General features: G+C 38.3%; 2 protein-coding genes across 2 annotated transcripts; one reads left to right on the forward strand and one right to left on the reverse strand.

Annotated features, from left to right (window-relative positions):
* The first annotated feature begins 252 nt into the window (after positions 1-252).
* Positions 253-7,140, forward strand: LOC108345076 (uncharacterized). Its single transcript, XM_052879406.1, has 3 exons — positions 253-1,257; positions 2,801-3,189; positions 6,677-7,140. The coding sequence occupies exons 2-3, from the start codon at positions 2,857-2,859 to the stop codon at positions 6,680-6,682; spliced, it is 339 nt and encodes a 112-aa protein (XP_052735366.1). The 5' UTR covers positions 253-1,257; positions 2,801-2,856; the 3' UTR covers positions 6,683-7,140.
* Positions 7,141-7,397: 257 nt separating this feature from the next.
* Positions 7,398-10,324, reverse strand: LOC108343919 (7-deoxyloganetin glucosyltransferase). The gene is made up of 2 exons (XM_017582364.2): positions 9,723-10,324; positions 7,398-8,623 (listed from the first exon to the last, which is right to left on the reverse strand). Exons 1-2 carry the CDS (start codon positions 10,243-10,245, stop codon positions 7,692-7,694), a joined length of 1,455 nt encoding a protein of 484 aa, XP_017437853.2. The 5' UTR covers positions 10,246-10,324; the 3' UTR covers positions 7,398-7,691.
* Positions 10,325-26,529: the final 16,205 nt, after the last annotated feature.

Raw genomic sequence — 26,529 nt, forward strand, 5'->3', positions numbered from 1 at the left:
TGTTAATAAATGACAATTATTTTCATTAACTCCTCGACAGTTATTACTATTAATTACCTTAACGGCTGATTTAACCGATCGATTCACTGACTTGAGAGGTATCATTAGTCGGGATGACTCTTCTGTACTTTTACCGTTCGGTCGGCTATGAGCTCATAATAACAATAAACAATAAAACTAAAATAATAAAATGTAATAATAATCTTTTAATTAGGTGTGATATTCCGTCAACAGATATTGAAGGAGAAGGAATATCCCCTTGAACGAATGTTGATATTCGTTGAGGGATTATTTTGAAAGATTACGAAGCTCGCTCTACTGCTCTCATAAGCACCACCATAAACACGAGCTATGCCACCACCGGTTCCTGCACCACTTGCAACCTTTCACCAACCACTGCCTACCACCACAATCTCACAGGACAATGAAACACAACAATGAAACACAGAAGAAGAAAGAAAGGGATAGATGATTTCCGTGTGCAAGTTCGGTGTGGAGGTACATTTCTTATAGAAGGGACCATCAGATGTAATTAATGAAGTAAGTTAATGTTTGGTGAAAATTTACTGCAGAAGGGCAAATTTGTCATGGGGATGTGCAGGAAGGGTGGTTGTGGAGGGAGCAATTCTCTCTACAATGCTGCTGCTGATTGAAACACTGATTGGGCCGCTGTTTAGGCATGGCCGAAGCTGAGCGTTTTGAGCAAAACTTAATGAAACGCTGCGTAGAAGTCCAAAGCTGATGGGGTTTCTATTTTGTGCATCATTTGTGCGAAATCTGCTCGAATCATCTGGGGGCTTTCCTCCCATCTCTCTCACTCATAGTTAGGGTTCATGAAGAAAAGAAGGATGCGTCTAGGGTTCGTCAGCGCAGGAAGAAGAAGGATCTTCGGCCCAAAAGGAAGCTGGCTCCGAAAGCTAATCGGACCAGAAGGATGATCGGAAGCACAAGCTGGAATTGGTTGAAGAAGCTCGAACGGTTAAAGAATCTGTTAGAGTCAGTTGGAATTGATCGAGAAGCTTCCGAATTAGTTGGAGTTGATCGAGAAGCTTCCGAGTTAGTTGTAATTTTTTCCCCTTTCCCCTATTTTTTTTCATTTTATTTCTTTTTCTGTTTTAGACTTTCCGGGAAGTCTTGTAATGAACACAGTATGTGCATTGGGTGACAGGCATTGCACTTTTCATAGAGGTAGAACTATGTTCTTTTCACTAGAAGTCGGAGATGATCACATTGGGTGACCGATATCTTTGATTTCTGGTATCTATTGTATTTTCAATTTCAGTTGTAATAAGAATTTTTACATTTCAGTTTGTTGATTCGGTTTATAGTTTTGATTGCCATGGTTTTAATTTACTCTTCTGCTATTTAAATTTCCAGTTCTGTTATTTTAGGATTCCTATCTCTTACCTTTATGTTTTTCGCATCTATTCTGTTCAATTTGATTTACTTTTCTGAAATTTAAGTTTTGTTTTGATATGTTCATTTAGTTTTTACTTGTTCTTGTTGAACGTAGTTTAGGTATAGGATATTTTCATATGAGTTGTGTATTGTAGATAGGTTCTGATATCTTTGGTTAAAGGGATTGAATGAGAATTACAACGGTAAGTTCTGAAATATGAACTTAAAAGATCCCATAGAGGGCTTAAATTTTCAGAATGTCTTTCTGAAAGTAATTGAGCTTCTTTTGTACATTCTAATGCATATTTGCCCCTGAATTTTGCTTTCACCTGATGTTTTTAGTTTGTCATTTGAATTTTTAGTATTTCTGTTGCATAGAGCTTAAGTTAGTTTAGTTTGCATGTTGAATTCCCTTGTTTTTTGTCAATTAGTTCTGTTATATGAAAATTTAGATTCCTTGCATTGAGATTTTATTTTCCAGACCATGTATACGGATAGTGTGCCTTGGTTGATTATATTTTTCATACATTCAGAATTCATGTTTTTCTTTGCATTCATTTACAGGAAAAAAGAGAAAAAAAAAGCTGGTCTGGAAAAAGAGAAAAATGCAAAAAGAATTGAAAGATAAGACATGGCAGAATTGAAAACCAGAGAAAAAAAATTTGGATTGGCCAAAGTTAGACAAAGAGTGCACTGAGTTCTGGGTTCTTCCCTCCTCTTCGTCACAGTTTCTACTTCCATTAGCCATGTGTTTTCTAACCCTTCATACCATTTACATTACAAGCCATTAAGACCTTTTTGATCTAGATGAAATCATGAACGGAACTGTTACTTAAAATCTTTTCAAAATTGAGAGTTGAGGTTAGCGTGACATGAGTGAGTGAAACAAGACAGCCCAAACAGTTGAGTGAATCTGAGTGTAAACACTTGTTCCTGTGAGCTGAAACTGATTTCTGTTTTTCTGAATATGTTCATTGTTGAAATTGGCTGAATGTGGTTGTTTAAATGCTTGGATTGCTGATACTGAGATTTAATGTTGAGAAATATGATTGTGCAGTTCTGTTTTGAAGAAATGGCTGGGAAATGATGAAATTGGCCGGATGGATTGAGTTGGGAATAAATCTGATTGTTTCTGAGTATTGATTTGGGTCTTTCATTTTGTAGATAGAGTCTTTGTTTTCATTTTAGTTTTCCCTGCTCAGGAGGGCAGTTTCTTAAGTATGGGGGTGTGTTAACTTTCTATTTTTCTCCATTTTTCTGTGTTAATACTCTTATTTTAGGATATTTTAGTTTTTAATTCATTAGAAATAGTATAGTTTAGAGTAATTAGGATAAAAATAGGGTTTTTGTAAAAATAGTGTTAATTTTCCCTTTGTAGTTAAATTTCCAATGTCTCTACAAGGTGCAGCAAGAGACTGATTTGTCTACCAACAACAACCTTTTGGGAGTTGGCCAGAGATGCAACAGAAGTTTGTGAATAAATACTTTCCAGCAACCAAAGCGGCCAACATCAGAAGGGAAATTACTTCCACTGGGCAGTTTCAAGAAGAGAGTCTGGCTGAATACTGGGAAAGATTCAGCAATCTATGCACAACATGCCCCAACCACCAGATTTCAGAGCCCAGGCTTCTGGTCTACTTTTATGAGGACTTGCTTTACAAAGACAAGGTGTTGGTTGATGCAGCAGCTGGAGGCTCTCTGCTGGACAAGACCCCAACAGAGGCAAGGAAGTTGCTGAGCAAGCTATCTGGTGAGAATCATGATGAGGTAGCTGATGAGCCAATAGTGCAGGTTTATTCTGAACTTGACATTTCTATTCATGTGCCTGAGGTTTAAATTGATTTTAATGCTTTTGATATTTTAAGATTTGAACTGAACCAATAAAACCTGCCTTGGATCCTGTTACTGATATGCATGCACACACTCACATTTTGGATTCAATATTTGCTGTAGAACACATGGATATTCCTGATGTTGTTAATGATGTGTGCATTGATATTGATAGTATTTTCTATGATAGTTTGGATGATGCAACCGCTGAATCTGTTGAGGTTGGTAAGGTTATTTTTGAAGAGCCAACACAAGTGTGTTCTAACCTTGAAATTCAAATTGCCATATCTGAGCTTCCTATACAGTTTAATACATTTGATAGTCTAAGCATAGATCCTATAAAGATTGTTGCTAGCACTGACGTAATTGTTGATTCTAAGGTTTTTAAAGCAGCATTTGAGATTGAACATATCCATACCCCCACTGTTTTCACGGATGATATCTGTCCATGTTAGGGGCTGGCGAGTTTACGAGAGAAGAAGATATAGGAGAGAGAGAAGGGGTTCGTACGGTAGAGGACAATGGCTGAACGGTTGAAACGGGGGAGCACGATGACCGAACGGTGGAAAGGGGGAAGCACGAGGGCCGAACGGTTGAAAGGGGGGAGCACGATGACCGAACGGTGGAAAGGGGGAAGCACGAGGGCCGAGGTTGAAAGGGGGGAGCACGATGACCAAACGGTGGAAAGGGGGAAGCACTAGGGCCGAACGGCTGAAAGGGGGGAGCACGAGGGCTGAACGGCTGAAAGGGGGGAGCACGATGGCCGAACGGTAGGAGGAAGAGAAAAAGAGGGCTGAATGAGTGGGGGCAACGACGAGCGTCCTAAGCGAGTGGAAGCAACGACGAGCGTCCTAACTGACAACAGTTAGGATGGGCGGGAAATTCATTAGAAATTAAGGACGTACCTCAGGATATTATTACATAGAAGTAAATATAGTAAATAAGGATAGAAATATTCTTACCAGATAATTATAATAAATAGGCATAATTACTATTATTCTTTACCTTTTCGGGAAGGAGTAATTAGTATTAATAAAGGAGGAACCTAGGGTTTAGGGGATATGTTTTTATTATGGAGTTTTGTAAGAGAGGTTAAGCTCTCAAGTAAATATAGTAAATAAGGATAGAAATATTCTTACCAGATAATTATAATAAATAGGCATAATTACTATTATTCTTTACCTTTTTGGGAAGGAGTAATTAGTATTAATAAAGGAGGAACCTAGGGTTTAGGGGATATGTTTTTATTATGGAGTTTTGTAAGAGAGGTTAGGCTCTCAGGTAACTAACGGAGACCCTGCCCCCAGTTATTGGTTGTTTATTGTGATACCGATATTTCCATTTAATAAAGAGGTTTATTCAGTCAAATACCATTGTTTATTGCCTGTGGGAGTGTGAAAGGTTGTGAGTGGCAAGTTCACGTACTCAGGTACGTAACAATTGGTTTGACCTGCCGGATCCTAATAGAGACGAGTGAAAGACATCATGGAGGGAAGAGTGAATGCTATCGAAGGAAGATTGGAGGTCATAGAAATTTCCATGGGAGGACTGGAGGCAGCCGTTTAGGAACTAGTGAAGGTGATGGGAGAGTGAGGTTGACACATGAGGGAAATTCTGATGGAAGTCAGGGGTCTGTCAACGGAAGAAGGGATGAGGAGGAAGAGAGAGATGGCAGCAGGCTAGATGGTGGACACCGAGAGGAGCAACCGTATTGGAGGAGAAGGGTAGACTTACCCATCTTCGAAGGAAGCGATCCGTTGAATTGGATCTATAGAGCGGACAAATTCTTTGAACTACAAGGAGTGTCAGAGGAAGAAAAGTTGCGCCTAGCCTATATCAGCATGGAGGGAACCGCGGGACACTGGTTCAGCTTTTGGAGGGAGAAGGCCAGGAACCGCTCGTGGACAGGATTAAAGGAGTCGTTGGTGATCCGTTTCGGAGGAAGAAGCCGGGGAATTGTCTTCGAGAGACTGGCGGCCTGTAGACAATCAGGGACCGTGGAAGAATACATCAAAGAATTCGAAGTATTGGCCGGCCAAGCAAAAAAAAAATACCTGATGCACAGCTGATGGGATACTTCATGGCAGGATTGCAGGAGGGGATTCGTAATCAACTCAAATTGCTTGACCCGAGGGAATTGATGGACGTAATGAGACTGGCAAAGGACGTGGAAGAGTTCCAAGGGGGTACAAAGGCTGGAGGTGGAATCATAAGCAAGAGCCAGACGTGGGGAAAATCGAGCGGTTCAGTAATGAGGACGGACCCCAGTCGGCATAATTAGAACCGAACGGGAATCGCAGAGAGGGGGCGGACAGGAGGAAAGGAAGGGATCCCGAGGAAAGAAGGAGAACGATCGTTCTCAAACAACCAAGGAAGGAACGTGCGGGATTTACCGTACGCTGAATATGTCAAACGAAGGGAAGAAGGGAGGTGTTTCAGGTGTGGGGGATCGTTCTGTCCAGGCCATCGTTGTCCGGAAAGGAGTCTTCGGATGCTGATACTGGTAGAGGACGAGGAATCAGGCGGGGAAGAAGAAGCTGAGACCGAACTCGACCAAATGGAGCTATCGGCATTCTCGGCAGGGGGACTCACCCAGCCCAGAACGATGAAATTGCATGGACAGATAGGACGAAACAGGTACTGATTTTGATTGACAGTGGCGCCAGCCACAACTTCATAAGAAAAGAATTGGTAGAGGAATTGGCATTACCCGTAGTAGATACACCACCCTATAGGGTGAGTTTGGGAGATGGGCAGAGAAAGGAGACGAGGGGGTGTTGTGAAGAAGTAATGATTCGCATGGGAGAGGCGCTGATCACCGAATGGTTCCACTTGTTTGAACTGGGCGGAGTTGACGTGATACTGGGGGTAGAATGGCTGGCTAAGCTGGGAGAAGTAACATTAAATTGGGCCAAGCTAACCATGGTGTTCGGTCAAGCAGGGAGGAACGTGACCATTAAAGGAGATCCTACTTTAACTTGGAGATTGGTGGAACCCGAAGCATTGTTCAAAATGAAAGAAGTGGAGGCCTGGTTGCTGGTGTGGGAGTTTGGGGAGACAAAAAAGGACGAGGGAAGAAAACCGTACGATCAGGGAGAAGGACCGTTCGGTCCGGAGATGACAAAGAAGCATAATCATGACATGAATCAAATTTTGGATCAGCACGCGAGCGTATTTCACGAGACCCTGCTCCCAATTATTGGTTGTTTATTGTGATACCGATATTTCCATTTAATAAAGAGGTTTATTCAGTCAAATACCATTGTTTATTGCCTGTGGGAGTGTGAAAGGTTGTGAGTGGCAAGTTCACGTACTCAAGTACGTAACAGTCCACCTTTGGATGCTTTGTCGTTTATTGAAAATGATTCTGACTTTACTTTTGAGGAAGCTGCAATGTTTGATGATTCATTTATACATGCTGACTTCGAACTTAGTGATTGCCTTGCAGAATTAAACAAAGAGGAAACTGCAGAAACAAAGGCAGTCCTGGTGGAGGCAGGAGACGATGTCAAAGCTGCTCAAGGAACCTGGAACACACAGAATCAGCAGCAATTGCATGAGGAGTCCTGGCTTCTGCAGCAAGGTGTTTGGAGAGTGCAGAACCAGCTGCCAGCCTTTGATGGAGAGCTGTTATTGCTGCAGCAGAGAGTTAGGAAGGAGACAATGCACACCTTGGCTGGCCATGGAGCAAAACAAATACCAATAAGCCATTTCTTCACCCATCCTTTCTTTTGTAGTAATAGGTTTTTGTTATTAACTTGCATGATATAGGAATTGTTACAAATAGCAGAGTAGAAAATACGTGGTTTTACATAAAAATAAAGAGAATTAATTTTGATTTGTGGCCAATCTGAAAATGTTCTTTTTAGTTTTGTAGTTTTAGTTTTAATTCTTGTTTTTGTTCTTGTTCAATTCTTGCTATCTTTGTGTTTTCAGTTTCTGTTATGTACAAATTTGTTTCTGTTTTCAGCTTTTGATCTTTTAAGATTTGAACCAATAAAACCTGTCTTGGATCCTGTTACTGATATGCATGCACACACTCACATTTTGGATTCAATATTTGCGGTAGAACACATGGATATTCCTGATGTAATTAATGATGTGTGCATTGATCTTGATAATATTTTGCTGACATTCTATTTGTTTTAAATTCTTGAATAGACATAAAATAAACTAGTGCTTAATCAATTTTTCCATTTCATAAGCTGAAAATGAAAAAAACATTAAGCCAAAGATAGCACTATAATAATGATACAAGTAAAACTAGCAGTACAAGTAGCCTCCACCTGATTTACATTCTAACATTTCATCGTTACCGTAGTTCATGCCAGATGATGTTCATACACACAAAGTAAAAAGATATAGCTTGAGGCATCATTTTTGCTTCACAAAGCAACAAATTCAAGAAAAGATCAATGACTCATCACAGTATAAATTTGGAGGAAAAAGAGTAGCTGTTTAATCTAAGTTTGTTTGACCAAGACTTCTTTAATCACTTTGTCCAAGTTCCTGTATGAAAGACCACCAGATCTAGTGTCCTCTTCCACCTTCTTCTTCAACTGCATGACCTTTTGCCTCATCTCCTTTCCTTTCTCTCCTAAAATCAATTCATTCACATTTTTCTCCACCTCTTTTCTCGTCACATCAGTGTTAATTTCGATTCCAATGCCCCATTCACTGCAAATACTTCTGCAGTTTGTTGGCTGATCAGTAGAAACTGGCCAACACAACATGGGCACACCAGCACAAACACTTTCAGTTGTTGAGTTCCATCCACAATGAGTCAAGAATCCACCAATTGAAGGGTGATTCAACACTTGCTCTTGTGAACACCAGCTTGCAATTAGGCCTCTATCTGATATTTCATTCACAAACTCAGATGACAAAATCATTGAACCACCAATGACAAGGTCAGGCCTAATGATCCATAAAAAGGGTCTCTTGCTGTTGGCCAAACCCCAAGCAAATTCCAAAAGTTGTTCTGGAGCCATAATTGTGATGCTACCAAAATTCACATAAACAACAGAATTAGGTTCTTTGGATTTAAGCCATTCAAGGCACTCAGTATCTTCCTTCCAAAGATTGGAACCTAAAGATTCCAAGTGACTCTGTGGACTTTGATTCAAAAATGAAGGGAAAGGGCCAATCGGGTAAACAGAAGGGAGCATAGAAGAGAGCGCCTTCAATGCTTCACTCTCAAGTTCATCAGAAGTATTTATAACAATAGCAGAAGCTTTGAGCACATTATCTGCCATATCAATTACATAGTTTAACATAAAGTGATTTGGATCTGTTGTCCTTATGTAGTCAAGGAGGTCCTTCAGTCTGAAGTTTTTCAAACCTGGAATCCAGTCTAGTTTGGTGTCCAAATACCCATTTGTCAAATAACTCTCATCTGCAATCATGATTACAAAGCCAATAGTTACAAGCTCCACATTACAGATGAACATTTTCTTCGTTAGCATGTATTCATCAGTTAAAAATAGTAAAGAAAGACTAAAATTGGAGCCAAAATGTAAAAGTTCAGAATAATATCAAACATAAACTTATTTGAAAATTTTTCACCTACTGGATGCTATAATTATGCCATAAAACTTCTCTGAAAAAACGAAAAGATAAAGTAGAGTAGAGCTGTCAGTTTTTTTTAACCCGAGGACCAGCCCTGGCCTTCCTTATAATAAGCCCATTTTTCTTTGACCCACATCTGAGGAGGTTTTCTAAAGCCCCTACCCCCAAACCCCCATGAAGTGGGTTAGAATTGAATTGGGGCCGGGTTAGCCCCTAGCCCCCAAAAGTTGTCCGTGAACGAAAGACGACACCCACACACCACGTTCTTTAAGCACACATCCACGTGGCCGCTTCTAGGAACTCCTTTCACCTTTCCATCTCACCAAATATCAACGTCATTTCTGCGCCACCCACACCCAAAACAAAAATTGCAAAAAATTCTTCCCAACTAACGCTTCATTTGTAACAGCTAATGGAAACAGGTAGATCATGAAAAAAGAAAAATGAGTTTTATTTAAATTACTAGATATGTAGAGAAAAAGAAAAAAGATAAGAAAAAATTGATTCTATACAAAAACATGAAAAAATATAATGAATTACAGCACTAAAATGAAGAAAAAAAAAATATGTTTTAAAGAAACATCATAATTATTTTTGGATGTAATTTTTGAATAACTATAAAAAATAAACATGGATCAAAGTTTTTGCGTTCAAACGAAAGAGAAGTGATAAAAATAAATACCCTCATTTCTATCCACTTTCCGACTCATGCATTTAACTACACTTATCTACAATTATTCTCATCAGTTTTAATTAATAAATTAACTAATTATATTATACAATTCTATCTCTACAATTTATGAAACCATTTTTAACTCACCTGTACGTTATTGCAATTTAAATAAATCATGAACTACTTTGACAGGTCTAAAGTAGAGTAATAATACTTGTTCATGTACTTTCAAAAGAAAGAGTTCAATGCATACCTTTGAGTGGTATTAGACCTTTATCAGAAAGATCACGTAAGTTCATTATAGAAACTAAGCAGGTGGCACTGACAGGTGAAAATAGAAGAATAGGGAGTGCTAGTTCTTGAGCAGCTTTTGTAGTAAAAGTCAAACAAAAATCAGAAACCAAGCCTGTAACTGGAGGTATAAGGCCAGCAATGGCAGAATCATTTAGCTTAGATAGAAGTTCACGGAAGGGAATGAGAGAGTTCTCTCTCACAGATTTACCAAGGGACACTGGGTCCTGAGTGACATTAGCAGCAGCATCGATGAGAGGAAGACCATCTGGGATTGTCTCATAATGAAAATCTGGGAGAACATGAAAGGCCTTAAGAGCACTTGAATTGAGCAAGCGTTTGTAGTTGTATTCAGTGTGGACAAAGGTAATGTGAAAGCCTCTGAGATGAAGTAACTTTGCTAGTCTGAAAAAAGGGTTGATATGGCCTTGAACTGGAAATGGGATCAACACTGCGTGTGGCTTTTTCTCTGCAGGGTTACTCATCTTATATTTTTTTCTTCTGTGATGAGTGTTTTGGAGAATGAGATCCGAGGTTTTAACGGGAGTTGTGCTCAGCCACGGAATAACCAAGATTTAGGCTTAATACCCTATTTTGTCTCTAGTTTCGCTCGTAAATGTCAAATTAGTCTATCCTTTAAAAAATACGTCAATTACGTCCTCACTTAATAAAATTTGCATCAATGAAATCTCTTCCGTTAAATCCGTACAAACGGCGTTAATTATTTTGCATCAAGATAATTAACGTTGTTTGTACGGATTTAACGGAAGGGATTTAATTGATGCAAATTTTATTAAGTGAGGACGTAATTTACGTATTTTTAAAGGATAAGCTAATTTGACATTTTCGAACGAAACTGGAGACAAAATAGGATATTAAGCCCCAAGATTTATTATTGTGTACTTGGATCACAAATGACTTTTAAAGAAACCAGGGACCATTCTTCCTCTTTAGTTTCTCCTAATATTTAAACTTTTTTCCTCCCAAACCCTAAAAACTACCTGGTTCTATCTTTTCTCCCTTCTCTTTTACGTACTCGTCAGGTTTGTTATATTTTCCTCACGCTTTTCTGTTAGCTTACTACCTTCTATCTTCTATTTATATTCTGTTGTATATATACATTTTTTGTTATCTTTCCTTCTCTCTTTTAATTAAATACAGTTCCCTCCCTCTCATCACGTTACTGCCACTACAAAACCGTCGACCCACCAACCCCAAAGTTCAATTAAAAAACCCATACCAGGTGGGCCCCACCCGCTCAAAACGAAAGAAAATGGATGTTTCACCTTGCATCTCCATTTCTCGCCCTGCAATTCTTAAAATATTATTTTTAACTTTAATACACCTCTTTGATAAATTTTGAAATCTACGAATTTCATAAATTTTTTAAATTTCATTTTTTAAGAGCTTAGAAATTAAAATTAGCACTAACAGGAAATGATATAAAAGCGCATGCATAAAAGAAAAGAATCCGCTGAGAAAAGTATCAATGCTTTCGACTGTCAACAATCCACCGGAGTCATATGTATGATGTGTAAAGTGCAAGTATATCTCATGACTCACGCTTCAGTAAATGGACTCAATTATTAGTATATAACAAACCAACAATAGCAAAATAGAAAAAGGAGGAAAAAGATATGTTTGGACAAGATTCTCCGTAAATTTTTCCTGGAGGGAAAAAAATCAAATACATTTTTCTATAATTGACACTTTCTTCCACAATAATAATATTATAATTACTCAAACTAATAGTATTCAATCCATGTCTTGCTTTCACATCGCTAATGACCAAATCAGTGATTAAATCCAACTCCCCATAAATTAAAGGGCAATGTCATTACAACAACGGAGAATTATCAAACTAGATTGAAATTTAAATTCTTAAAAACCATGGAGTTACATTGTGAGGAGTTCAGCATTTATGTTGATTTAGAAATTTTCCACACCTTTCATGGTACAAACTACAGAGTTCTCTTTTATATATCTGACTATAGATGGTTTCTATAGTGACCTGTTACTACATATTTTCAGAGATTGAAGTGCTCTTTACAGCAAATGTATTTTAGCTATTCATTCGAGATCACTAAAGCATGTAACTTATATAAGTTAAAAATATCTTTGTTCATATGCATACCCATTGAAAAGCACCTTCTTGTGTTCCATCCAGCACTCTTACGGAATCAGACTCAGATTTTAGAGTGCTTCTTTGCTTAAGCAAATCCACAACAAATGAAGTTTATTATTGTATGTACTTTGTACAATCAGGAAAATTTCCAACAACACTTAGTATCCAACCAATCTGAGAGTGACGATCCTTCAAAGATGGACCACACAATATATAACCCCAAATAAACCAAAAATATGCTTAAAAAATTGGCAGAAATTATCAAGAGATAAAATTATTAAACCAATAATTTCCTTCCACTTAGAAGTTTACTTTTCCAACACACAGGGTTATTGCGTTTGAAAACTACACATTTCTCAGCATTGTCCATAATTCACGAGTTATTGCTTTTTCTTTCTCTTTGGGACGCTGTCATCATCTTCATGTATAAAACTTTATAGTTCAGAGTAGATACTTCCTATTTTCTTCAAGGATTAATGCTAGAAGAATATAAAGAGCCAAACAAGGAAAAAGGAACATCTATACGTAGGTGACGGTTTATAGAAACACATTTCTCAGCATTGTCCATAATTCAAGAGTTATTGCTTTTTCTTTCTCTTTGGGACACTATCATCATCTTCACGTTCTCCTATGCTTGGAATGTTTTGTTTCGTGCTTGATTTCTTCTTTACGGAAGTGTCTTCTACTCCTTCATATTCTCTTATACTTAGAATGTTTTGTTTTGTGCTTGATTTGTTCTCCATGGAAGTGTCGTCTACTCAATTTTAAAACCGTGTGACATATTTAATGCTGCATATTTTTTTAAATAAAATATCTACCTCAACATATTTATCTTAGCACATTTTAATGCCGTTTGTGACAACTTAACAATTAGGGCAAAATTAGCTTAATTTTACAAATATTTGGATCCAATTGAGATATTTTGCAAATATATAGACCTAATTGATAAAGTCAAAAAAATAAGGACCTACTTAAGATTCTCGTACAAATACGAGGAACATCCGAAGATTTAAACCTTTGTTTTTACTTGTGACGAGAGAACTGTTGTGGATATAACCACTTTCACTAGCAAGACTTTAAATCAGTTAAAGGAGATTTACATGTAAATAATTATGTTAAAAATTTGTTGATTTATTGTATCATGTTAGGATCAAACCTGGTGAAAGTGTCCTCGTATTTTATGCTACACAAAACGAAAGTTCTACTCTAATAACAGGTATTTTTACACAAGAGAGGATATTGACATGTCTCTAAGTGTTTTTGAATTGAACTCCAATTTGTACATAATGCACTTACGTCTAAACACTATACTGCTTGGAGAATGTAGGAATTCTTTTCTATTGACCCAAAATTTGAGAGGGATTCAAAAAGGAATGGTATCAATAACATTATGTTATTATATACCTTCTTCAAGGTTTGTAAGGAATAAGACCAACTTGAATGTTCATTTGAAATTCAAATAAAAGCTCCTTCTATTTCAAAGTACAAAAAAGCAGAGCACATTGACGAAGGTTGAGTTTTCGTTACTTATGGCGGCTGACATGAAGGACCAAAATTCATTTTCATATTTGTTTTACACCTATTAAAAACGTTGTCCTTTCTGTATACTAGCCAAGACCTTTAATATTTTCATATTCAAGGGAACTATTAGGTAACCTTGTGATAAAGTTTTTTGAAGGTTCAAGGTACAATGCCATGACATCGTGAATTATGCTGATTTTCTGGTGTTTCTATGTTAAAACAGCATTCGGAGTACTCCTCAAGTTAGTCAATTAGATGAATTATTTTGCTTTAAAAGTTATTGAAATTCATGTTCGCAAGAAGGCATGCTACATATTTGTTTCGGTATTTTTTTCTTCTTCTTTTTAACCCGTTAAACAAAATTTGAAATTTGGACATTTTAAATAATTTAACGAGGTTCATAAAATTCTAAAATTTGAAATCTTTTAAATTATTTATGTAAACAGAACATTTTATTATAAATATTTCAAATATTAAAAATAAATTACAATATTAAAATTTCATATCCAAATCAAGTTAAAAGTTATTATAATATATTGGGAGTAATGATTCACGATGAAAAAAGAATAGAAAAAGAAAAATATTGGATATGATGACAAATACAAAACAGAAAACATAAGTCTCTAAATAGGTGAAATTTTTTAAACTTTAATTATATTTGACCCACCTTTAAGATACAGTGGGGGGTTTTGGAATCTAAACTTTATTCCACTTATAATTATTAAAAGTCACAAATTTTTCAAGTTTTATCTTTTATTTAAAACAAATTATTTTATACTTTCTGATGGATTTTGTTAATTACAGAGTGTGTTAATACTTCTCGTAACGATCAAACTAATGACTGGATAAAGGAAAAAAATAATGCCATTAGCACTTTCTAACATATTTTATTATTGTTTAAAATTTATTAAAATATAAATTATGAAAGGAAACTCTTTAAAATAAAAAAAGGGAATGTTAAATTTTGTTATAGGTCTAATAAATTTGACCATTTCAATATGTTACTGGGAAAAATAAGATAAATATTATGCTTAAGAAGATATAGGAGAAAAAAACTTAAAAGTAAATAACTATTTTAGTCATGGTGTAACACCCGAATTAGGTGTTACAATTTATGTTCCATAAAATACATATATAATTTTTTTTTATTTCAACACCAACAAAATATTACGTTCTTTATTACAACACAAGTCTTCTGAAAATAAAATTCCACACAGTTCATAAACTTCTGAAATTTAAAATTTCACACAGTTCGGAAATTCAAACATAGATTTATTTTAAAAATTCCCCATGTCTCCTTGTTCCCCACAGATCTCTCATCTTCTAAGCAAGTCCAGAACCATCTGCTAATTCATCTGAAATAGTTTCTGCTCCCGTATAATATCACACATTATACGATCATTGCATTCACATACACAAACACAAATAGTAGGGTGAGCTAACCAAATAAAGAAATATACATTATCCACAATCTTACTAATATCACAAGGGTGACAATCAGTCCAATACATGCATCTCGAACATACTCAAGAACAAACTATTACATTGATACTATATAATATTTCTCAAGTCAGAACCATAAATACATTTACTAGAGTCAATGCAACATATTATTAACCTGCTACTTACCAAAGCAAAGCAGTCAACAATCCTTCTGTTTACTAACCAGAGTAGTATAACCATGTGATACTGACTACTTACCAAAGTAATCTAACGAGGTGATCTACTTACCAAAGTAGTATAACAAGGTGATATTGTCTACTTACCAAAGTAGCACAATAAGGTGATATCGTCTACTTATCAAAGTAGTACCATAAGATGATATTGTCTACTTACCAAAGTAGTACAATAAGATGATATTGTCTACTTACCAAAGTAGTACAATAAGATGATATTGTCTACTTACCAAAGTAGCACAATAAGGTAATATTGTCTACTTACCAAAGTAGCACAACAAGGTAATATTCCGCCTACTTACCAAAGTAGTACGGTTTATGCCAAATTAATCTCTCATTATCTCACCTACTTACCAAAGTAGCGTCCGACTTCAAACATCTTCCCTCCCGACTTATCAAAGTCGTAGGAAAATAATAAATTTCGAATTTACAATTATGACAATAATTCTTATACTACCCATCAAATTTTACCATAAACTTATTTACAATTCATGATTTAACTCAAATAATTATTACCAACTCAGTAATATTCAATATAATTTTATATTCTAATATAGAATATATTATATTACTTATCTTCAAATTTTCAAAATACAACTATACATCCAATTTAAGAATATAATTATTCAAGAATTTATCCAATACAAATAAATTTACTATTTCGTGGAAAGATTACTCTTCACTCATAACAATAATTAAAATCTGAACCAATCAGACTAACAAACAATATTTTTAAATCATATGGTAAAAGTTTTAGTCCAATCTAACGGTTAATGAGCCGGAAATCATAATTTATGTATAAATGATCCAAAAACATAAATTAAGCAGTATTAAGATCCCTAAGAAGATACGAAACTAATATCTATAAATCTGTATCTTCGATTTAAAATCTGAACGGTCAAAGTATGACACTATCTTTTAGAAACAACATATTAAAATTTCAGGGTAATCCAACGGCTAACTAAGTAGATATGGAGGTTTTACCGAGGTAACTCAGAGACAGAAATTTAAGTGGTTCTCGGTGAAACTCAAAATGCGGAATGAATTCCTCTAAGCATAATTCCAAATCGAAACGGTCACGATCACCTAATATATCTTATGAACTACATACTAAAGTTTGGGCTCAATCTAACGGTAAATGGAATATATATGAAATATTTACCATTATAACTTAAGAACAGAATTACAGTGTTCATCAAATATTTCAAACTTTCGAAATTTCTTTCTCTAAGCATAGACCTTCAATTACAAATCCGATCGGTCAAAGTGTATTAATATGTCTTAGGGATCCTATATCCAATTTTGAGGTTGATCTAACGGTCAAATAGGTCAGAATCTATATTTTACCGAGACAACTTAGTAACAGAACTACAAGGGTAACTAATTTACTCAAACTTACAGGATTTATTTCTCCAAGTACAGACTCATATTTTCAAATCCGAACGGTCAAAGTTTAGTAATATGTCTTAAGATTCACATATTAAAAGTTTAGCTAAATCCAACGGTGAAAACAATTAATAGAAATTTTTCACCATAGTAACTCGAAAATAAGAAATTATAATCATGAAAACCAAATTTTACACAAGTCAATAGATAACTACCATTACCAAATTTTTAACATATTCATATTCATGATCATAACAAGAAAGGATTAGCTCCCCTACCTCTTCTCCTTGCAAGAAATTCTTCACTCTTGATACTCCTAGACCACCACCTTTGCTTGTTTTCACTCTCAAATTCAAAGAAAATTCTAACTTAAATCCCTCTTCTCTTCTCCTCTCTCCAAGCTTTAACCTCCCCAAGGTCACTTAGAAGCCTCTTAAGTCTAGAAGACATGTGCCCAAAAAATGTGTCCACTCAAGCAAAGTGGAGAAAAAGAAGGCAATGATTCAAGCACTCACAAAAATGAGGGAGTAATGGGAATAAAAGTTCCCTCTTGAAATTAATTAATGGAAGCATTAACCTAAGTGCTTCCCTCAATGATTCAAGCACTCAAATACTCTTTCATCATTTAATGGATGAAAAGCAAGGTGGAATTAGGCTTTGGAGCCACTTCTACAGCCATCAGAGCTAAGAGCATTTTTTGGTCTTAGGAGGGTTTGAACTTGGGACCAAGCACACATACCCTCCATGCACACTCACATCAACCACTAGACCAGACTCCATTCACTGATATAATAGTGCAAACAATTATACTAAAACACTCTTTCAATTTTTTCGAAATTTACTATGAAACCAATATTAATTTAATTTTCATCCCTACCTTAAATATTTTTCAACATTGATTCTCATCACAATTTATTATATAATACCACAAAAATAAAATAATTAAGGTAAGAAATCATTTTATTTAGACGGGTCTTACACATGGACCCTAGTTGTTTTATTAATGAAAACCTAAAACTTAAAAGATAATGACAATCTAACTCTTATTTTTTACAACTTTTTAATCCATCAAGCCGTGATTGATTCAGATGGACAAAATTTAAAAAAAAGTAGAAAATGACGTGGAAAGGGAGAAATTAGAGATTTTAGGAGTTTTGATTTTCATTGTTGTTTCTGCTGAATGGGACCGGGAAAACTCCTACTGCCTCCGCCCGGAAACACTCCTCCTCTTCTGATCGGTCCTTCTTCCCTCGCTCTCCTCGCGCTCGTCCTCCACGCAAATGGGTTGACCTACAGCAAACACTCCGACGCTCAAGTCAGAATGGGCTTTAGCAAGTCTATATAATTATCATATAACAGAGAGTTTACCTTCTCCTTTGACTGCTATTTATATGAATTTATAGAATATTACCCATTAATTTACCTTTTAATGGATTTCAATGTGCATCTTAAATGCTCGACAATGACCGTTACCTCCTTAATTACACATTCATGAGCCTTCAACTGTTGTCTCCGGTCCACAGTGTTAGATATCTGCCCGACCAGACATAGTACGCTTTTAAGAGATCCGATCGGACATATCAGGCTGAGACACCCGATCGGACATGTTAGCCTTGCTCTTACCCGTTCGGCACTGTCTAAGCCTTCCCGACCAGTTGTCCGCCCTCGGTAGTAACACAAGTCCCCCAAGCCCTAGCAAAAGTACCTTTTTGCGTAGGGTTTGAAGTGATCTCCGCTCGGCCCTCTTTCTTTGTCTGAATCCTGCTCTGACAAAAAACGTAAAGTCATGACTGCAATTTTTAGGCGGGAAATACGGAAAAGCGAAGCGTCAGATCGCCTGGTCCATCAGATCTTTCTGTATCCGAACCGTCAAGTCACTTGGGCCGTCAGATCTTTTTTGGCGGTTGACGCTTCGAATGTTCCCGTTGAGTCGGTCCCTATCTTTGTATAAATACCCTTATGTTTGCCCTAATTTTGTACTTCAATTTCCTCGTCGTCGCCAGCCTCTTCATCCTCTCTGCTTCCTCTGTCCTGCTCGTCTTCCACTCCTCAGGTAACCATGTCTTCTGACTTCTCCGGCGATGAGGGTAGGGGGTACGCTGACGATGACATTACCAGTCCATCTTCGTCTTTGGTTGCCCTTACCGGCATCGGCGCTAGGGCCTTGCCCTCAGGGAATTCCTCCGATCTCTTGGCCGACAATGACGCTCCTGAAGAAGTTGCCATTCACATGGACTCCACTGGCACTTGGGATGGGAAGCCCCGAGCTTGGCCAGCTGTTCCCGGCTACGAATGGGTGCCTCACGAAGTTAGGCAATTTCCTTCTTCCTTTTACAATCGCCAAGCCTTCCGGAATCTAATCCGCCATATCGGTCTGGTCAAGGCGGCTGCCGATGCTAGGCATTTTAAACTAGCCATCTGTCAGAGGACCGAGCGCGTCTACCACGATCGGGGCAACTATCCCACCGACTTCTTCTACGTTTACGCCACAATGTTCAAGGATTTGAAGGTTCTTCTTCCCTTCTCTGACTTCCAAATGGGTGTACTGAGAACGCTTAACTTGGCTCCCACACAACTTCACCCGAACGGTTGGGCTTTCATGCAAGCGTTTTGTGCCATCTACTCCGGTTTAGCTCTTAAACCTACTCCTGCAGCCTTCCTTTACTTCTTTCATGTACAGACTCACCCGTCCAAACCTTGGGTTTCTCTCCGGACGGTCGGGAACAAGCACCTGCTAATCCTTTACAACAGCTCCTACAAGGACTTTAAAAATCACTTCTTTAAAGTTGTGCCGACGGAAACCGGATACCAGAGCTTTTGCTCCCCGACCAGAGAGGCTAAGTTTCCTTTCTACTGGACCCGAGATCCCCGGAAGGTCCTTTCCTGGCCTAAGCCCCAAATGACTCCCGAGGATCTGGACTTGATAAATCAACTTTGTCAGCTACCCCCTAAGTCCTCTTGCCGTGTTCTGATCGGTCTCTTGGGCAACAAGAACCTTCCTTCTGATGTGTTCGGTAAGCTATTTTTTACCGCCTTCTATTGAGCAGCCATTTGGAACTTATCTGAATTTTCTTTTGTCTTGCAGATTATCTGTCCAAGATGGATCCATCGAAGAACAACACCTTCGCCCGCCTGTTCGCTCAGAGGGGAGGCGAAGTAAGGAAACCGGGCGGGAGCTCGTCCCATGCCCCATCCCCTGCCGTTGCACCTACAACCTCCCGGCCAACCCAGCAGACTTCCATTCCCCCCTCCCCCAGTTGAGGTTGTTCCCGATCAGGCTCCCCCGATCGAGTCTCACCAAAAGAAGAAGGGGAAACGAAAAGCCGCTCGGGAGGCATCAGCTGAATCCAAACAAGCTAAGAGGCGTCAGCCCGACGGGCCTCCTCTCCCCGGTCTGCTGAGTCCAAACTCGTGTGTGGCAAAGCGCATCCATTTTGACCTCTTTGCTGAGGAAAAGGCCCTAGTCAGTGGGGTGACCGAGGAAGAAGCCTCCAATATGGCTCTAGAGCTGACTGCGCGGTCGGTCTTGTGCTTGGCCTATGCTGCTCAGAAGAGAGCTTCCGCTTCCACAAAGCTTCAAGCCCTTCAAGCGAAGTTCGATGTCACCTTCAAGGCTAACCAGGATCTGACCCTTCGCTTGGCCAAGACTAAGCGAATCGCGGAAGAGGGCAAGAAGAAGGTCAGTACTCTGTTGGCCAAGGCGCATGCTACTCAACGCCGCATGCAACGGTCTTTGGACGATGCTAAACTTGACCTCCAAAAGGTCACCTCTTCCAACGCAACTTTGACGGCCGAGCGGGATTCTCTCCGCGATCAGGTAACAAAGTTGGAGGCCGAAACCAAGCTGCTGGGTGATGAAGTGGTAAACGAGCATGTGCTCGGGTTTGACAAGGCCCTCGCCCAATTCAACCTCCTCTTTCAAGTGCCTACCGATGATCCCCGCCTTGACGTAAGCATGATGGTGGTGGATAACAAACTAGTTCCCATCCACATTCCCTCATCTTCTCCTCCGGTCGCCCAAAATGTCGATGCTGTCGTCGAAGTGGTGGGGGAGACCGTTGAAGCTGAAGGCTAATCCTAAGTGTTTAGACTTAGGACTTTACCGCTTTTGAGCTTTACTTGTAATATTTTTGAAGTTAATGAAAATACAAGGTCTTTTTGCCATTTTGCCTTCTTCATGTTATTGCACTTTGTTGTTTTACTTGTCTTCTCGCGCATAGCCTTTTCGTTTCGTGCCTGGTTTGCCTCGTAAGATTTCCGCTCGGTTTAGGCCTTAGGAGCTCTCTAGAAGCGTGTCCTAAGACCAAGGTGAGAGTTCACGAAAGAAATCTGCCTCACCCGCTCGGTTTAGGTCTTAGGAGCTCTCTAGAAGCGTGCCCTAAGACCAAGGTGAGAGTTCACGAAAGAAATCTGCCTCACCCGCTCGGTTTAGGTCTTAGGAGCTCTCTAGAAGCATGCCCTAAGACCAAGGTGAGAGTTCACGAAAGAAATTTGCCTCACCCGCTCGGTTTAGGTCTTAGGAGCTCTCTAGAAGCGTGCCCTAAGACCAAGGTGAGAGTTCACGAAAGAAATCTGCCTCACCCGCTCGGTTTAGGTCTTAGGAGCTCTCTAGAAGCATGCCCTAAGACCAAGGTGAGAGTTCACGAAAGAAATTTGCCTCACCCGCTCGGTTTAGGTCTTAGGAGCTCTCTAGAAGCGTGCCCTAAGACCAAGGAGAGAGTTCACGAAAGAAATCTGCCTCACCCGCTCGGCTGTTAACACATGACAAAAATTTCATGATAACACTGTATTATTTATATAAGATGATAAGTACAAAACTCTTAGCTGAAATAAAACTTTAAATGGGACGCGTTCCACGTATTGGGTATAGCCCTTCCTGTCGGGTGCTCCAGGCGGTATGCTCCATTTTGTAAATTCTCCACGACCTTGAAGGGGTCCTCCCAATTTGCAGCTAATTTTCCCGCCGATCGGTCTCGTCGGGCTTCCGTCGTTTTTCTCCACACAAGGTCTCTTTCAACAAATTGTCGAGGCTTAACCTTGGTGTTGTAACGCTTTGCCAGAAGTCTCTTCCGAGCCTCCGCTCGGATCACTGCCACTTCTCTTCGTTATTCTAGAGTATCAAGCTCCACACGAAGCTCATCATAGTTATCTTGCAGGCTTGGGACTTCCCTTCGTATTGTAGGTTCTCCTACCTCGACTGATAACATTGCGTCCATTCCATATGTTAAGGCACTGTCTAAGCCTTCCCGATCGGTTGTCCGCCCTCGATAGTAACAATTGTGGTATTTGGATTCAAAATTTCATTCCTCGTTGCGACAAAGGGATTGTGCCAAAGATAGGGTTGTGCGACGTCGTTCAACAAACCTACAACTGTCATTCGCAGTTCGTTTCGCTGCAAACGTCGTTTCGAAGCATCGTTAAAGACCCAAACCACCATTGACATGGGTTTTGAGAGGTTGTGCGAACCTGCACCCGTCGTTTGCCGTTTGTCATTCGTCATTCGTTTTGCTCAACCACTATTTTGAAGCATGTTGAAGGCCCAATAGGGTGAGTTTTGTAAGTTTTCACAATTCATTTCAGTTTTGCTTAGTATTTGTTATTCGATTATTTGACTTGTTTTCAATTTGTTCAATTCTTTTTATCATTTTAGGTTCTATTTTTAAGTATTTTTCTAATTTTGAAGTCTTTACTTTGTGTACGGTAAGAATTGTTGCAATGGAAGGGTAAACTTTATCATAACTTTAAGCAAATATAAAGACTAATTCAACCATGTAGAGATGTGTAGTGTCAATGTATGATCCTCCCATCTCTTTATATATACTTAATATACGTTGTGACTATCCTTTCTTATCGGTTCCTTTAATAAATTTAATTCCTTTTAATTAATCAAAATCCATTTTAATCTTGTATGCAGTTTGGTATTATTCTTTCATAAAATTTAAAATTTTACAAATATTAAATTATTTATTTAAATAACATATTTTAAATCCTATGTGAAAATAAATTACAATTTTAAAATTTAATAGTCAAATTCAACCACTAACAAATTTAAAATCACTGTAAAAAAAATAAAATCAATTACAATCAACTATAAAATATTATCAATATTTGATTTTTTTTTAACTTTCAACAATTATTTGATATATAAATAATTCTTTTAATTTGATGGTGATTGAAATATTTATCCAAAAAAAAAATTAATATTCATTAAAATATTCTTATTGAAACAAAATATTTGAAAAAAAAATTCAAATGAAACTAATTTAAATTTAATATAATTGAATGTTTTTGAAATTAAGAAATTCTTATCCAAAGAGATTCTTATCCAAAAAAATCACAGTATAAGTCTTCACAGCATGGAATAATGCAATCTTATGAAATCACTCTCGTGTTTGTGCAAAGAGATTCTTCCTATTATAACCATGTATTAAGATAGCTCATGAAAGAGTCAATATTCAACATTTATGGTCACTGGTTAATTTCCTTCTCACCTTTTGCTTTTAAAAACTGTTTTCAAAAATAAATTCTCATTCGTTCTAAATTGTGTTTCTAAATCAAGTTTTATAAATATATATATATATATATATATATATATATATATATATATATATATATATATATATATATATATATATATATATATATATATATATATAAAAGCAACTTTGAAATGTTTTCTCACTAGCTTCTTCCACCAAGCTCACAAATCAGTCATATGTAGTAATTGCATGTAGTTATGAGCAACATCATGTTTATATTACTTAGAACTCTTGTTCTAATGATTTTTTCTCAAATACATTAATCGGATAGCAGTTAAATCTATAAAAGAAATCTAACATTAATCTAAAATTTTAAGAAAATAAATTTACGAATTTTTTATTTATAGTTATTTAATTTTTTCATTTTTACTTAGTATAAAACTTTATATGTACATTGTACATTTTATCTTCTAACACTTTGATCATCTTTAGCTTTTGACTTTTCTTGAAAACATAATGTGAGGACTCTAAAAAAAAAAAAAAAAAAAAAAAAAAAAAAAAAAAAAAAAAACGTGCGTCCACGTGGCGGCAGGAGAGCGAGCCACCTCAGCAGTCTGCATGGCCGACAACAGTGCCCGACAGCCACTGACGGACGCCAGCTGCCGCACGTCCAGGTGAGTCAGCAGCGTCAGTGGAGCGCCGACTGCCAGCCTGTGAACGAGCGTCCGGCGTAGTGGAGTACACGTGGCGATCGCAGAGTGGACGTCCGGTAGTGGGGAACAGTTTGTCGGCCAGACTGAACGTGCGTCGGCGATGGTGGAAAACGCGTGGCAACAGTGCAGTGGTCGACCGTCCGTTGTGGGCTGCTGAGGCGTAGTGGAGTGCGCTGGTGGGTGCGGAAGTGCGCTGGTGGGTGCGGAAGTGCGCTGGTGGGTGCGGGACGTGCGCTGGCAGGATGGAAAGCAAATCTGAGAATTTCTGAAATACTCTCCACCCTCTGCACGCACCCCTCTTTCCTTCATTTCTGAAACTCAAATTCTCTCCTCCTTCTCTCTACATTCTCTCTCTAAGGAACCACCATTCACCTCCTCCGTTCTATACTCCGGCAGCGTGGAAGGACGAACGTCAGGCAGGATTTCAGAGAGAACGTTCGGCCAGTAAAGCCTGGTAAGCCCTTCCTTTATCTTTAACGTTCGTCTTCTACGTACGCAAACTCATTTCTGAGTTGTGCGTTCGTTATTTTAGAATGGGGTAAGTCTGAGTTTTGGTATTTGGGGTTCGTTCGCATAGTTGGAGCGACGAGCGTTGACAGTAGGACAACCAGTCTTTGAGAGGTCGTGTCTCTGGGGTTGTGGACGTTCGTCATTTTCCAAGTAAGGGAAGCTTACTTAGTTTAACTGTTTTTGATGCATGCTGTGTATGAACGTTCGTTATTTTTACGGTATGGAAATAATGCATGATGGAATGAATGGTATGAACGTTCGTTATTGTGACTCTATGATGTTGCTGTGATTGATTTATGTGGACGTCCGTTATTTATTGAATGAAAATGAAACATGATTAAGCTACTTATGATGTATGAGATATTGGATGAAATGAGATATATGAATGAGATGGTTTTGGTGTGAATGAATGAAACTATGAAAGTCTCTGATGAGAAATAAACTGGAACTGAAAAATGAACTCCCCATGAAATTGTACGTTCGTACTAAACGGTCATTGACCGTTCGGTTTTCCTTAGTTGAGGACGAGCGTCCTCACTCTAAAATGTTCTATTTGAGCGTTCGTCAAAATAGTGCTCGGTCTCCAACTGAGCGTTCGTCCTAATAGTGCTCGGTCTCCAACTGAGCGTTCGACCTAATAGTGCTTGGTCTCCAACTGAGCGTTCGTCCAAATAGTGCTCGGTCTTGAATGAGCGTTCGTCCTAATAGTGCTCGGTTTTGAGCTGAGCGTTCGTCCAAATAGTGCTCGGTATCACACTGAGCGTTCGTCCTAATAGTGCTCGGTTTCGAATTGAGCGTTCGTCCAAATAGTGCTCGGTCTCCAACTGAGCGTTCGACCTAATAGTGCTCGGTCTCCAACTGAGCGTTCGACCTAATAGTGCTCGGTCTCCAACTGAGCGTTCGTCCAAATAGTGCTCGGTCTTGAATGAGCGTTCGTCCTAATAGTGCTCGGTTTTGAGCTGAGCGTTCGTCCAAAATAGTGCTCGGTATCACACTGAGCATTCGTCCTAATAGTGCTCGGTTTTGAATTGAGCGTTCGTCCGAATAGTGCTCGGTATCATTTTGAGTGCTCGTACTATTTTCCACAAATAGCGTTCGTCCAGTGAACAGTACCAGACTTGTACATTTCTGAACTTAAACCGTTCGTTCTTTGATTCGAACGAGCGTCCTTTTTGGGTCTCGGCTCACAGCGTTCGTCCTCGGTCTTATTGGGGACAGAACGTTCGTTTTAATGGCTTCCTTATTAATGATGAAAATGATTATGGAATGATGACTAAGGAATTATGAATAGTGAATGATGAACAGTAAATGATGAATGATAAATGATGAATAGTAAATGATGAAGAGTATATGAGATGAATGGAAAGTTATGAATGATTGAAAGAGCGTTCTGGGGAGGAACGACTCAGAATTTGATTATTTAAATTGGTAAAGTATGAATGTGGTAAGCTTAGCCGGTTGTTCATCCTGATGTTCCGTGAGTACTCGTCCTCACGTAGAGGGGGTACGTCATGTGTGGGAACGGCAGGAGGTCCTAGTCCTGATGATTATTTGGACAGATAGGATTAACCTCGGGTGGCAACTGATGAGAGTTCCAGTTACTACATCACCCGGGTGCACGAACACCGAAGCTACACAGAGTTCATACAGTCCGGACAGTTAGTCGTGTTGAGTTTAATTTGTGAATACGTTAAAGTGGGTTGTCATTTAATGAAAGTGTATGTTGAGATATGCATGTATGTTGAATTGTTTACCTGAAATTACATGTTGATGCATGAGTTAAATTACGTAAGCTTACCCTTTCGTTTTCCTTGTGTTGTCCATTGTACTTGTACGTCCGTCTTGTCATTGCAATGATCATCCGTGTGGATGTGAGCAGAGGGAGATGAGCGTTTGGAAGATGCGTTGAATGAAGAGAACCTGGTTGATGTCGAAGTGAAGATCGAGCAGTGAGACGCTCTGCTATTAGTTGTTGGCATGAGTGGTCATTCGACCTACTCACTCGTTTTCTTTTAAGTTCGGCCGTTCGGTAATTGTTTCTGTAAACCGTTCGGTCAGATTTTCTTGTACGTTCGGTTTTAAATTATAAACTCTTGTGTGGACGTGCAGTTGTGCACGCTCGTCCCTTAATGTTGTACTGTACTCAAGGACGTTCGTCCTTGATCATTCGTTCGTTTTTAATTTTAGTGGAAAACTGTTTGAGATTATTATTAAATGTGATTTTTCTGAATTTATAGTTATGACTGTATTTTTGGGATGTCACACATAACATCTCTTCATTGACTCTTTAAATCGTCTCACCTAAAACTCCACACTTATCAGTCAAAAAGGAAAATAAAACATATCATATTAGTAAAGG

The sequence above is a fragment of the Vigna angularis genome, chromosome 6, assembly GCF_016808095.1.
Source record: "Vigna angularis cultivar LongXiaoDou No.4 chromosome 6, ASM1680809v1, whole genome shotgun sequence".
NCBI classification, from domain to species: domain Eukaryota; kingdom Viridiplantae; phylum Streptophyta; class Magnoliopsida; order Fabales; family Fabaceae; genus Vigna; species Vigna angularis.